At 35.3% G+C, this 14692-nt stretch overlaps 1 protein-coding gene across 2 annotated transcripts in view; it reads left to right on the top strand.

Annotated features, from left to right (window-relative positions):
* Positions 1-14692, top strand: part of PDHX (pyruvate dehydrogenase complex component X) — a 79787-nt gene that overhangs the window by 50917 nt on the left and 14178 nt on the right. For both annotated transcript variants that reach the window (XM_017530527.2, XM_017530526.2), the window contains exons 7-8: positions 1330-1477; positions 12322-12380. In XM_017530527.2, the coding sequence (XP_017386016.1) occupies positions 1330-1477; positions 12322-12380 (207 nt within the window). The remainder of the gene's footprint in view (positions 1-1329; positions 1478-12321; positions 12381-14692) is intronic.

Below are 14692 nucleotides of genomic sequence, written 5' to 3'. Positions count from 1 at the left end.
CCCAAAATAGAGTTAAGGACAAGAAAGGAATTAGATATAAAGTCTATTGTGCTTTTTTTGTCCATGGAACAGAATGGAACAACTATAATGAAGTTGCCAGAATATTTTATTATCTCATTCATACTTTCTGTTATGAACCCCTAAGAAATAAGATATTCATGTTATTTTTTAAAATTACAAATCAAGATAGAAGTAATTGAATTGTCTGTATAGAAGGTCCCCACCTTCTAATTTTCCTTGTAATTTCTTTGATCCACGAGTTGTTTATAAGGTATAAATTTAATTTCAGAATATTTGAAGACCCTTCAGTTACCTTTCATGATTTCTAGTTTAACTCCACTGTGTTAGAGAATACACTTTGAGACACACTTCGTTTTTAGAACAATCATCTTCTCAAATTTATTGAGATTTATTTTATATTTATAATATGGTCTGTCTTGGTGGATGTTTCTTGTGTACTTGAAAAGATGGTTCAACTTATAATTTTTTGACTTTACTATGGTGTAAAAGTGATACACGTTCAATAGAAAGCAATACAGTACGTACTTGCAATGCTGGGGAGCGTTGGCCAGCCACAGCTCCCAGTTAGCCACGTGATCATCAGGGTAAACAACCACTACTCTGCAGTGTACTGTGTAGCCAGATGATTTTGCCCAACTGTAGGCTAATGTCAGTGTTTTGAGCACATTTACGATAGGCTAGGCTAAGGCTAAGCTGTGATGTTCAGTAGGTTAGATGTGTTAAATGCACTTTTGACTTATGATATTTTTCCACTTAAGATGGGTTCATCAGAATGTCACCCATCATAAATCAAAGGGCAACTATATATTAATAGTTGGTTTGTTGATTTATTGGCTGTTTTATTTCATTTGTGTTAAATGATACTTGTAACAAAAGTTGCTTACAGATGGTATATGTCTGTGTTTGTCTTCTCTCTCCTCTCTCCTCTCTCTCCGTGTATATGTGTACACACACACACATCTATTGCCCTATGTGTGTGTATGTTATGTGTACACACACAAACACACCTATGGAGGAATTACTAATTATTTGGTAGATGTCTTTTGTATCATCTTAAACATAGTAACATAAGATACCCCATTCACAATTGAAACATTAATATTATTACTTTTTTCTGTAGTTATGTACTATAAACCAAAACTTCTCAGATTTTTTTATATTCTTATACTAAGAATTTTAATAGTGCTTTTCTTGTATTCGTCTTTAATAAGTTAGATCATTGAGAATTTCATTTATACTGTTGCTTCTCTTTTGTTTATTTTTCTATTCCACTTGTAGTTTAACAGACAGGTTGCTATCTTTTTGCAGGGCACATTCACTGAAATCCCCGCCAGCAATATTCGAAGGGTTATTGCCAAGAGATTAACTGAATCTAAAAGTACTGTACCTCATGCGTATGCTACTGCTGACTGTGACCTTGGAGCTGTTTTAAAAGTAAGGCAAGATCTGGTCAAAGGTTAGTAAAATTGAATTTACTTAATACAAAACACATGCTAACTTAACTTTCATGAAATCCTTTACACAATTCACATTGTGTGGCTTTTGATTTCAATTTCATAATTTACTTGTACTGTACTCTGGGTATATTTGTGCTAGAGAAAAAAATTAGTAATGTTTTCCTATAAAAAGTAAATTGGTTCCACAATATTAAATAAATCACAGATGCCTTAATGCAGAATAAGGGTTTCTGTTCTACCTTACTTTTATTTCCTCTATGTTCATATTCGAATAATGTACATTTAGTTAACATTCATTTAGCAGGAAGTTATTGAGTTTAATTCTCTGTTACATACTGAGCTTTAAAAGTACAGATTGAGCATCCCAAAACCAAAATTTCAAAATACTCCAAAATTTGAAACTTTTTGAGTGCCAACATGGAGCTCAAAGGAAGTCCTTACTGGAGCTTTTCAGATTTAGGGATTTTGGGACTAGGGATGCCAAAACCATAAATGTAATATTCCAAAATCTGGAAAATTTTGAAATCTGAAACACTTCTGGTTCCAAGTATTTTGGATAAGGGATACTGAAATCTGAAGTACTATAATTTGGCTGGTTAGTTATTTTAAAAACGAAAGTGGGCTTCATGTTTTGGTGTGCTTTAGCTTTTACATAGGTAAATTTTTTTGTAGGAACACATGATGTGCTGAGACCAAATGGCTGTTTTTTTTTTTTGAGTATTTTTTGGTATGATATTTAAATGAAGCAGTCCTTATCATTTCAGTAAGTTTAAAATCCAAAACTTGTAAGAATGTTTTATGTTAGAAATATCTTAGTTATTCTTCTTTATGCAAATTTTAATTTAATATTTCTTGTTCAGAATGCATTTACAGATTACTAAATTTGCAATGTTTCTTCCAAAAATCAATAACAAGTAAGATTACTGAGAGATATACAGATTTTTTAGCACAAACTGATAGTTTTATTTCTTCATTTTTGATCTATATGGCCTTCATATTATTTTCTTATCTTATTCACTGACTAGGACCTCTGGTATAATGAACATAGACGGTTAAAGCAGATATTTTTGCTTTGTTCTTGATCTTGGGAAGAAAAGCATTCAGTTTTTTGTGTTAGCTATAGGTTTTTTGTAGAATATTGTTTTCAGGTTGAAAGAATTCCTGTTCCTAACTTGCAGAATTTTAAACGTGAATAGATGATGAATTTTGTCAAACACATTTTGTGCATCTTTTCAGAGAACTTTTCCTTTTTCTATGTGTGAATATGGTGAATTACATTGATTTTCAAGTGTTGAATCAGCTTTGTATTCCTCATATAAAACCTACTTAATAATTAACTTTGTCATATATCGTTTGATTCTATATTCTTTTTTTTTTTATTATTGCATTTTAGGTTTTGGGGTACATTTGAAGAACATGCAAGATAGTTGCATAGGTACACACATGGCAGTGTGATTTGCTGCCTGCCTCTCCTTCACCTATATCTGGCATTTATCCCCTGCTATCTCTCCCCAACTCCCCACCCCCCACTGACCCTCCCCTGTTTCCCCCCAACAGACCCTGGTGTGTAGTGCTCCCCTCCCTGTGTCCATGTGTTCTCATTGTTCAACACCCACCTATGAGTGAGAACATGCGGTGTTTGATTTTCTGCTCTTGTGTCAGTTTGCTGAGAGTGATGGTTTCCAGGTTCATCCGTGTCCCTACAAAGGACACGAACTCATCGTTTTTGATGGCTGCATAATATTCTATGGTGTATATGTGCCACATTTTCCCTATCCAGTCTATCATAGATGGGCATTTGGGTTGGTTCCAGGTCTTTGCTGTTGTAAACAGTGCTGCAGTGAACATTCGTGTGCATGTGTCCTTATAGTAGAACGATTTATAATCCTTTGGATATATACCCAGTAATGGGATTGCTGGGTCAAATGGAATTTCTATTTCTAGGTCCTTAAGGAATCGCCACACTGTCTTCCACAATGGTTGAACTAATTTACACTCCCACCCACAGTGTAAAAGTGTTCCTATTTCTCCACATCCTCTCCAGCATCTTTTGTCTCTAGATTTTTTAATGATCGCCATTCTAACTGGCGTGAGATGGTATCTCAATGTAGTTTTGATTTGCATTTCTCTGATGAACAGTGATGATGAGCATTTTTTCATATGTTTGTTGGCCTCATGTATGTCTTCTTTTGTAAAGCATCTGTTCATATCCTTCACCCACTTTTGAATGGGCTTGTTTGTTTTTTTTCTTGTAGATCTGTTTTAGTTCTTTGTAAATTCTGGATATCAGCCCTTTGTCAGATGGGTAGACTGCAAAAATTTTTTCCCATTCTGTTCGTTGCCAATTCACTCTAATGACTGTATCTTTTGCCGTGCAGAAGCTGTGGAGTTTGATTAGGTCCCACTTGTCTATTTTGGCTTTTGTTGCCAATGCTTTTGGTGTTTTGGTCATGAAGTCCTTGCCTACGCCTATGTCCTGGATGGTTTTGCCTAGATTTTCTTCTAGGGTTTTTATGGTGTTAGGTCTTATGTTTAAGTCTTTAATCCATCTGGAGTTAATTTTAGTGTAAGGTGTCAGGAAGGAATCCAGTTTATGTTTTCTGCACATGGCTAGCCAGTTTTCCCAGCACCATTTATTAAACAGGTAATCCTTTCCCCATTGCTTATTTTTGTCAGGTTTGTCAAAGATCAGATGGTTGTAGATATGTTGTGTTGCCTCCGAGGCCTCTGTTCTGTTCCATAGGTCTATATCTCTGTTTTGGTACCAGTACCATGCTGTTTTGATTACTGTAGCCTTGCATTATGTTCTAAAATTTTGTTTAGCATCTTTACACCTCTGACCATGAGAAATGCTAACCTGTGGTTTTCTTTCATGGAGACTTTTTTTTTTTTTTTTTTTTTTTTTTTTTTTTTTTTTTGGATTTGTTATCTAGTAGAATGGGTTGGAAAGCATTTGCTCCTCCTTTATTTTCTGGAAGAGTTTGGGTACAATTGGTATTATTTCTTTTTTTAATTGTCTACTAGAATTCACCCGTGAATTTCTTTATGGGAAGATTTTTAACTATGAATTTCATTTTAAAAATGGACGCAGGTTTTTTTTTTTATCCTGAATGAACTTTGGTAGTTTGTATCTTTCAAGAAATTTATGTCATCTAAGTCACCATATTTATTGGCAAAAAGTTATTCCCAACATTACCTTATTATACTGTCATCTTATCTGAAGTAATGTTTCTAGTTTTGATGTTAGTAGTTTGTGTGGTTTACCCTCTAGATCACTCTGACTAAAGGGTTATCAGTTCTGTTGATCTCGAGCTTGTTGAAGAACCAGCATTTGGTTTTATTAACTTGTCTAGTATTTCTGTGATATTGATCTCATTGATTTCTGTTCTTTATTGCTATTTTTTTCATTGATTTCTGTTCTTTATTACTATTTTTTTCTCTCTGCTTTCAGTTTACTTTGCTCTTTTATTTCAGGTTTCTTAAGGTGAAAACTTGGATTGTTTGAGACCTTTATTTTTTAATATAAGCATGTAATACTCTTGAGTTCTTTTTAAGCACTGCTTTAGCTGTATCCCACAAACGTTGATATGTTTTATTTATTTTTTTTCTTTTAGAGACAGGGTCTTGCTCTGTCACCCAGGCTGGAGTGCAGTGGTGCAATTTTGGTTCACTTCAACCTCTGCCTCCTGGGTTCAAATGATTCCCACACCTCAGTGCCCCGAGTAGCTGAGATTACAGGCACACACCACCGTGCCTGGCTAATTTTTTGTATTTTTACTAGAGACGGGGTTTCACCATGTTGGCCAGGCTGGTCTCCAACTCCTGGCCTCAAGTGATCTGCCCACCTTGAAGGATAGGCCTTAAGTGATTCACCCTCCTAAAGTGCTGAAATTACAGGTGTGAGCCACCATGCCTGGCATTATTTTTCTTTTTATTCAATTAAAAATGTTTTCTCATTTATTTATTTTGTAATTTCTTTGATCAATGAATTATTTATGTGTGTACTTAATTTCAAAATATTTGAGGAATATTCATTTCTTTTATGAATTATAGCTTAACTGCATTGTGTTTGGAGAACATACTTTATATGATTTCAGTCTTCTTAAATTTGCTGATATTTATTTGATATTATGATCTATCTTGGTATGTGTTCTTGAAAAGAATTTTTTTTATTTTTGCAAGGGAATGCTCTATAAATGTCAGGTCAAGCTGGTTAATAGTGTTGTTTATGTCTTTTGAGAGGAGTGTTGAGGGTCCTCATTATAATTGTTTATTTGTATGTTTCTCCTTTCAGCTCTGTCAGTTTTTGCTTCATGTATCCTGAAGGTCTATTATTAGGCACATACACAGTTAGGAATTTTACGTTTTCTTGAACAGACTCATCATTATGTCATATCCTTATCTATTCCTTGTAATACTCTTTATCCTCAAGCCTTCTTTATCGCATCTGTAACCACTACAGATTTCTTTGACTTGTGTTTCTATAGTATATCTTTTTGCATCTTTTTACTTTTAAATGTAAATATGTTTATTTAAATAGGTTTCTTGAGGGCAACATGTAGTTGGTTCTTGCTTTTTTATCCAATTCTTTTGTCTCTTAATTAAGATGTTTAGACCATTCACATTTAATGGAACGGTTGGATTTCAATCTACCATTTTGATCTTTCTTTTGGTTATTTATTTTGTTATCATTTCATTGTATTTCATCATTTTATTTCCTTTTTTCTTCTTATCTGTCTTTGCAATTTTTTTCTTAGTGTTTACAGTATAATTCTTTAATTTATCACATCCTGGGTTCAAATTATATTATACCCCACTCCATGTTCAATATAAGAACCTCATAACTATATACTTCCATTTCTTCCCTCTCATATTTTGTGCTGCTGTTTTCATGTTTTACTTCTATATATGATATATGCCCCAGAATACATGCTTAATGTTTTTACTTTAGCAAATCAACTCTTTTGGAGTTTTAAAATGAGGGGGAAGTGTCTTTTATATTTATCTGTACTTTTTTCCATTTATTTGTATAGGATTAAAGTGTTATCTGCTATTATACTTCTTCTACCTGAACAACTTTCTTTAATGCTTCTTATAGTACAGATTGACTGACAATAAATTTTCTTAGTTTTTGTCTGAAAAAGTCTATTTGTCTTTCACATTTTTCAAACTTTTTTTAGAATTGTAGTTGAATATATAACGTGAGTTTCACCATTTTCATTGTACAGTTAGTTCATTGGCATTAAGTACATTTACATTGTTTTGCAACCATTACCACCATTCATCTACAGAACATTTTTTATCCAGCAAAATGAAAACTCTGTATACACCTTATTCCTCTTTCCCAACACCCCTGACAACCACCATTCTACTTTCTGTTCCTATAAATTTGATTATTTTAAGTGCATATTAATGGGATCGTATATTACTTGTCCTTTTGTGACTGGCTTATTTCACTCGGCATTATGTCTTCTGGGTTCACCCATGTTGTAGAATGTGTCAAAATTTCCTTTTTAAGGCTGAATAATATTCCATTGTATGTATATACCATACAGCTAGTGCTCGACTTATGACCACGATTGGTTCCGACAGACCGGTTGTAACACAATTGGGTCGTAAGTTGAGTAGGCTATGTGTACAGTACTGTGAAATGATGTTATAAAAATCTTTAAGTCATATTTTATCATAATTTTCTTTCATTATTGTTATATATCATAATTTTCTTTGTTCATTTTATGCCATTTGTATCATCTCTACACCATTTTGTTTCTTATTTTTACATCTGTCAGGCTTAAGTAAAACACTGCATTACCAGTACAACTGGTTTAATATTTGCAAAACATACAAAATTACAAAATATAGGTGTAAAAAATACCATAGGAAACATTTTACCAATTGCAACACATATCAAAATATATAAACATGTATGAAACATTTTATTGGCCACTGGTGCTTGGCTGCGGATCGTTGATGCCGTCATCTGAGGCAGCAGTTGGGGTTACTGGAGTTGGTTTTTTCATAAATATGGTGAGCTTTGTCTGAGTTGTATGTTTCTTTTTTTCTTCATAAATTTCATGATACAGAGGAAACACATCGTGCGCCATCCGTTCAATCCTTGCAAATCGCTCGATGTTTGGGTCCATTGCTTCGAAATGTATAAGAAGTTTATTCAGTAAAGATAAACTGTCTGATAATCCCTTAGTGGTGAACTTCCTTTCTGGCTCCTCCTCTTCTTTCTCTGCTTCTCTTCTTTCTTCTTCTGCCACTCTTTCTTCTTCCAGTTTGATTAGCTCTTCATTTGTAAGTTCTCCGGATTCTTTGTCTAGCAACTCTCCGACATCTTCCATTTCACACTCCAAAGAAAGGTCTTTAGTGAGTTTTACTATTTTTTCCCGAATCGTTTCAAGTTCATGTTCACTGTCAAATCCGTCAAAATCATTAACATAGCTCTTAACACAATTTTTCCAGATGCCATTCATGCACTTTGTCGTCACATCCTCCCAGGTGGTAGCGATATTCTTGATACACATCAAAATGTTGTAGTGTTCCCAGAAATCTTGCAATGTTAGTTCTGAGTCAGCATCTATAGCGGATATTGCTTGAGCGAAGGTGGTTCGGAGATAGTTGGCCTTTAATGTAGCAATCGAACCTTGGCCCATAGGCTGGATGAGTGGAGTCGTGTTTGGTGGAAGAAAAACAAATTTTACATCTGGATGAAGATCGCCTAGATGTTATGGGTGTCCAGGCGCATTATCGAGTATCGATAAAATCTTGAAAGGAATATGTTTCTCCAAACAATATTCTCGAACTTGAGGAATAAAACAGTTCATAAAGCATTCTTCAGAGAATCCTTGTGTCATCCGTGCTTTACGTTGAGAATGAAAGTAGACGGGCAGTGTGTGCTTGTTACCATTCTTGAACGCACGCAGGTTGTCTGAGTGATAAATTAAGAACGGCTTCAGCTTAAACCCTGTGATGTTCCCGCCAAGCAGCAGAGTTAGCCTATCCTTAAATGCTTTAAATCCTGGCATGCATTTAGCCTCTTTGTGAATGTAAGTGCGTACTGGCGTCCGTTTCCAAAATAATCCAGTTTCATCAACATTGAAAATCTGTTCTGCTAGATATCCCTCATCTGTAATTAATTCATCCAGACTATCAACAAACTTATGTGCTCCTTCCTCATCCGCACTCGCTGCTTCTCCAGTCACTCGAACACTATGCATTTGGAATCTTTACTTGAATCTCTGGGACCAGCCAGTACTTACTACAAATTCTTGACTGTAATCTTCTCCAGCACGCTCCTTCAGAGTCTGAAATAGACTTCTCGCCTTCATCTGCACAGTAAAAAGACTTAATGGTGTCCGTTTTTGAATTTGAGCTTCTATCCAAATATATAGCAATTTCTCCATTTGTGGATGGGCCCGCTTCGTTGCTTTGTTATACCTGTTGATCGCATGGGTGCAGAGCCTTTCACAGCTTCACAAATTCTTTCTTTATCTTTCAAAATCGTTGACACAGTCGAGTGTGATAACTTCGTATCACGTGCGATCACATTCACTTTCTTTCCTCCTTCGTACTGCTTAATTACCTTCATTTTTGTGTCGAGTTCAATGGCCTTTCTTTCCTTCTTGGCAGGCTGAGGCGTAGACAAAGACAATTTCCTCTTAGTAGACATCTTGGGAGGGGTTCGATGAAAAATATCCAAGACACAAAACACAAATTGCTGTACCAAATCTGGGATAACAGTTGAAACGGTGCACGTGGAGATGGTAGTGCTGCCGGAAGCTGGTCTGCACTGTCGTACGCCCAGCTGGGCAACGTTTGCACTGCCAGACGCGGAGCAGTTGTGGCTAGCGATTGTGGTCGTAAAGTCAAGTGGTCGTAAGTTGCATAGGTCGTAAGTCGATCAATACCTGTACTTTGTTAATTCATGTGTTAACGGATAAATACATTAGGTTGTTTTTATCTTCTGTCTATTGTGAATACTGCTGCTGTGAAAATGGCTGTACAAGTATCTCTTTGTGTCTCTGTTTTCATATCTCCTGGGTATATCCCCAGAAGTGGAATTACTGGATCATATGGTAATTCTATTTTTAATTTTTTAAGGAGCTACCATACTGTTTTCCATAGTCGCCATGCCATTTTGCATTCCCACTAAGGGCACACCAATGGGTTAGGCATGATGGCTTATCCCTGTAATCCTAGCACTTTGGGAGGCTGAGGCAGAAGGATCACTTGAGGCCAGGACTTTGAGACCAGTCTGGGAAACAGAACAAACCCCGTCTCTACAAAAAAATTGAAAAACTACTTGGGAGACTGAAGCAGGAAGATTGTTTGAGCCCAGGAGTTGGAGGTTACAGTGAACTATAATTGTACCACTTCACTCCAGCCTGGCTGACAGAGCAAGAGCTGTCTCCAGAAACAAAAATTAAGTGCACAAAGGTTCAGATTTCTCCACATTTTTGCCAATACTTGCTATTTTCTGTTTTTTGATAGTAGTCACCGTGATGGGTATATCGTCATGATTTTTAAGAGATATTTTTGCTGGATATAGTTTTTTGAGTTAATAGGTTTTTGTTTCAGTTTTTAACGTTAGTATTTCCTTATTTTCTGGCTTAAAGAATGTCTCCTGCCATTCCTAATATTTGTTCTCTTGTATGTGATGTTTTCCCACTGTCTTGTTGCTTTAAAGATTTTCTCCGTTAGCAATTTGACTATTGTATGCCCAGATTTTTTTTTCTATTGTATTTATTCTGTTTGGGTTTCTCTCAGCTTCTTAGATGTATGGTTTGTTGTCTTCGTTTAATTGTGAAAATTTTCCACTTGTTATTTTTAATGATGTCTTCTGTTTCGTGTGTTTTCTCTTTGGGACTCCAATTTTAAATGTTAGACTTTTGAATTGTCCAAAGTTCTTAAATACTCTATTCCTTTTGTTCATTCTTTTTTCTCTTTACATTTCATATTGGATAATTTTTGTTTACCTGGCTTCAAGTTCACTGATTTCCCATCTGTGTCTGCAAAGCTTAGCAAAATGTGTATTTTTTTTTTTTTTAATGTTGGTTAGCATGGATTTTCCCCTTGGATTTCCATTCAAATGTTTTTTATACTTTCCATTTCTCTGCTGCTGGCCCCCAACTGTTTATGCATATTGTACCATACTCTCCCTTCTTTGCTCCTGTCCCCTGGCAGTGGGTATTTACTTCCTGTGTTTGTCTTTCCTCTGAATGGATTAGCACTCTTTAGCATTCGGTTCACCTGTTTGCTTTGTAACCTCAACTCCCTAATGGGCTCAAGAAAAGTTATGATTTTGTAATTTATCCTTCTTTTTCTTTCACCCTGTCAGGATGGGAACAATTTTCTTTTGCAACTTTCTACATCCCAGGCAAAAGCAGGACTCTTAACAGTTTATGTACAGATTTTCAAGATTTCATATAAAGAAAACTTGAGAGCTTTTAAAAGTTCAGGGAACTCTAAATAGAAAGCTATTTTAGAGAAAGTGATAAATTTCTAAAAAATGAACCTTGGAAGCACTCCTTTGGTTCTCAGATCACACTTGTTTAGTCACTGTGAATACCTGTGGTTAAGTAGATAAAGTGAGGAGAAGGCTGAGAGAGCCATGAGAGGTAAGCAGAATGATTTCATGAACTGTTACTTTTGAATTTGTACAGACCAAATCTTTTCTATGTGGTTATCATTAAAAAGCCTCTAAACACTGTAAGTCCATTTATATCTCTATTCCTAAAGGGGTTTTAAACAAAAACTTTTGCATATTTCTGGAATTCTGAATTAGAGGAGCTTTGATACTTTGCAACTGACAGTTACTATGACAGGTTGATAGTATTTAGGATTATGGTAATTCATCTAATCTTTTACTGAAGTCTCCAGCATGCCTTTGAAATGAGCTGTTATTCACGTAAAATTCCATGATACTTTAATAATAGGATAGGTTTCTTCCCACATACCATTGACTAGATCTTGATCTTAAAGTCTTTTTCTAGAAGTTCTTTCAAGAAAGAATCAAATCTTGTTTACATTTTCCAACACTGTCATATCCACTGGCAAATGCAAAGGCATCAACAAATACTTTAGTTATGATCAGCACTGTAGGAAGTGGCAGGACCTCAGCTTTATCTTAAAATAATTATGTATACTGTAAAGAAATTGATTCAAATGCATTCACCATAAAACTATAGACAGAGAACCTCGTTTTATTCATCACACTAGGACCTATGCCAGCATTGCTTCATCTTTGGCTTTTGTTATATCCTGTTTTATTAAGTTAAAAAGCATTTAAATTTTTTTTCACCTACACTCCATTAGTAAAATGAAATTTTTGAACACTCTCTCATATGTGTATATATAACTGTTTTATATAAAATACCTACATGTATCACTGTTCTGGTATAATTAATGTGTTATAAAGCATACAGAGAATAAGGACATTTAAAAAGAGTGAGGAAGAAGATGAATCATCTTGTAAACTTCCTGACCGCACACACCGCAGAGAGACCATTTGTCTTTTTTGAGACACAGGAGTTGGTTCTTTTTTTCTGATTTTACTTCTAATGTGTCCTTCAGTTTCTTGCTTATGATATAAAAGCAATTTAAAAAATTGATAACCAAGGCCCAGAAGTAAACTTACATTCATGGTTAATTTTATTTAACCAGGACCTCCTATAATGCAAGTTTTTCTAATCATGGGAACCTTATTGACTAAGCAAACAAAAGGCTGTAATTTTTTGTCATTGTCAGTACATTCCATAATTTACAGGTTTGAAGTTGTAATGTCAGTGTTAGAGTTATATTAAGAATACTAATTTTACTAAGCTTATTTTTCTTTCAGATGACATTAAAGTATCAGTAAATGATTTTATCATCAAGGCGGCAGCTGTTACCCTTAAAGTAAGTAGCAGATTTCAAATTATTTTGTCTTCTAAAGTAGTTTCATGTCATGGAATTTCTATAATGACAAATAGAACTCTTATTTTTAAATCACAAAAACTTTAAATTGTCTTGCTAAAAATATCCTATCATTTGATCTCACTCCCTACGAATGAAGAAGCTGCAAATCAAAAGGACTCACAACTAATTAGAGCAGAATAAAAACCATTTTTTCAGCAAATACTAATCCCTTATCTTCTGCTACATGCATTCTAGGCATTCGAGATACAGCGGTAAACAAAAGCTTACATGATTTCTGCTCTCCCGAGGCTTACATTCTAGTTGGAGGAGACAAACACTACCATATGTCAGATGGTGAAAGTGCTGAGGAGAAAACGAAAGGATAAGGGACAAAGTAACTAGGGGTGCTTTTTCGAAAGGGAAGCCCCTTTGACAAGGTGATAATTGAGATATGGTGTGAGAAAACAGAGGGAGTAAGCCGCACAGGTATGTGATAAAAGTGCATTCCACACAGAGGGACCAGCAGACATCGAGGCTGTGGGCAGAGAATTGCGTTATCCAAAGATGTGGTGCTGAGGGTGGACCGTGCCTAGAGTGGAGAGGGCGGGAGATAAGATTTTAACAGCAGTGGGAGAACCGAAGTACATGAGGCCTTATTGGACATGGTGAGGATTAGGGATTTTATTATGAGTGAGAAGGAAGCCTTCGGAGGGTTTTGAGCAAAGCACTGATGTGATCCAACTTGTACTTTAGAAAGGAAAAGGATAGGCTGCCCTGGGACTGTGTAGAATACGGCCTGTGGAGAGGCAAGGGAGGAGGAGATAATGAGCTCCCCTGGGAGGCTTTAGAAGATGACAGTGGCTTGGACAAATGTGGTAGCAAATGGAGCTAGGGTGAAATGGAGATTTTGGTTATGTTTAGAAAGTAGAGCCAACAGGATTTGCTGATGGATTGGATATGGGGTGTGAGAAAGAGGAACAAGCATTTTGACTCAAGCAATAGGAGGAATGAGTTTTCCATGTACTAAGATTGGGAAAACTGGGAGAAGTATAGCTTTGGAGTAAGGAATCTAGAGTTTTGCTTTAGACATGTTAAATTTGAGGAGCCTAACTGATGTCCCAGTGGAGATGGCAGGAAGGCAGTTTAACATACGAGCCTGCAGTTCAGTGGAGGTGACGTAAACCTAGCTGGCTAGAGATGTAAATCTAGAACCCAGGCTTCTTGCCTTCCTGCCTGGCACGATTTTTCATCATGCCTTCTTTCTGTAATGAAGCCGTTTTCTGGGATCACTGCTTGTTAACAGACTGTATAACATTTATAATTAACTTGTTTTATTTCTTAAAAAATATATTAATAAGGAGAGTTCCATGGTGTGATGGTTAGCACTCTGGACTTTGGAAAATACATTAATGCAGAACTTAAAAAGCATGCCTTTTCAGTATTATCTAATTATTCATATAACTTTTCTCTTTTGATCAAATATTTTGAATTAATGATTTAATTATTAATTGGCTATTGTGATTAATATCGTTAAGTGTGAATCATTTCATACTCCTTAAATAAATCTGTAATTGGCATAAGCTATTTGTTAGTATTTTATTGCATAATGTTTTGTATCCAGAATCACAAGTAGTGGTAATTTAAGTTTTGTGCCAACATTATCAGACCCTTTTTCCCCTAATTATTGACTTCATTAAATGAATTTGGATTATTTCTTCTTTTCTTTCCTCTGTACTCATTTCAACAGTATAAAATTTTTTATCTTTTCTAGTTTTATATAATTCACCAGTAAAAATATCTGAACCTGTTTCTATTTTGAGGAGGGGATCTTCACAGCTCCTCCCACCCCTGCTGCCTTTTTTTCATCATAATTACTAATCTGTTTTAATTTTCAGCTTTTTAAAAAAATCAATTTTAAAAGCTTATATTTTCCTAGAAAAATCATTTAATTTAGATTCCCAAACCTGCTAGCCTAGACTCATTTAAATTTGTTTCTTATAATTATTTTAACATCCTCAATGCCTGGGGTTATTCTGAACTCTATTTCACTTATATTGCATACTTATATTTTTAGTTTATATGGTTTTGTTATGTATATCTTCCTTTATTTCTCTAGATTCATTTTGCTTAGAAAACATGAATGTGTAATTCATTTTATTTCATTTTTTTATTGTACTTTAGGTTCTGGAGTACATGTGCAGATCATTAAATGAATTTGGATTATTGTATAGGTACACACATGGCAGTGTGGTTTGCTGCCTCCATCCCCTCGTCACCTACATCTGGCATTTCTCCCCATGTTATCCCTCCCC

The sequence above is a fragment of the Cebus imitator genome, unplaced genomic scaffold (assembly GCF_001604975.1).
Source record: "Cebus imitator isolate Cc_AM_T3 unplaced genomic scaffold, Cebus_imitator-1.0 Scaffold66, whole genome shotgun sequence".
Taxonomy (NCBI): domain Eukaryota; kingdom Metazoa; phylum Chordata; class Mammalia; order Primates; family Cebidae; genus Cebus; species Cebus imitator.
This window is presented reverse-complemented; position numbering and strand designations above follow the sequence as displayed.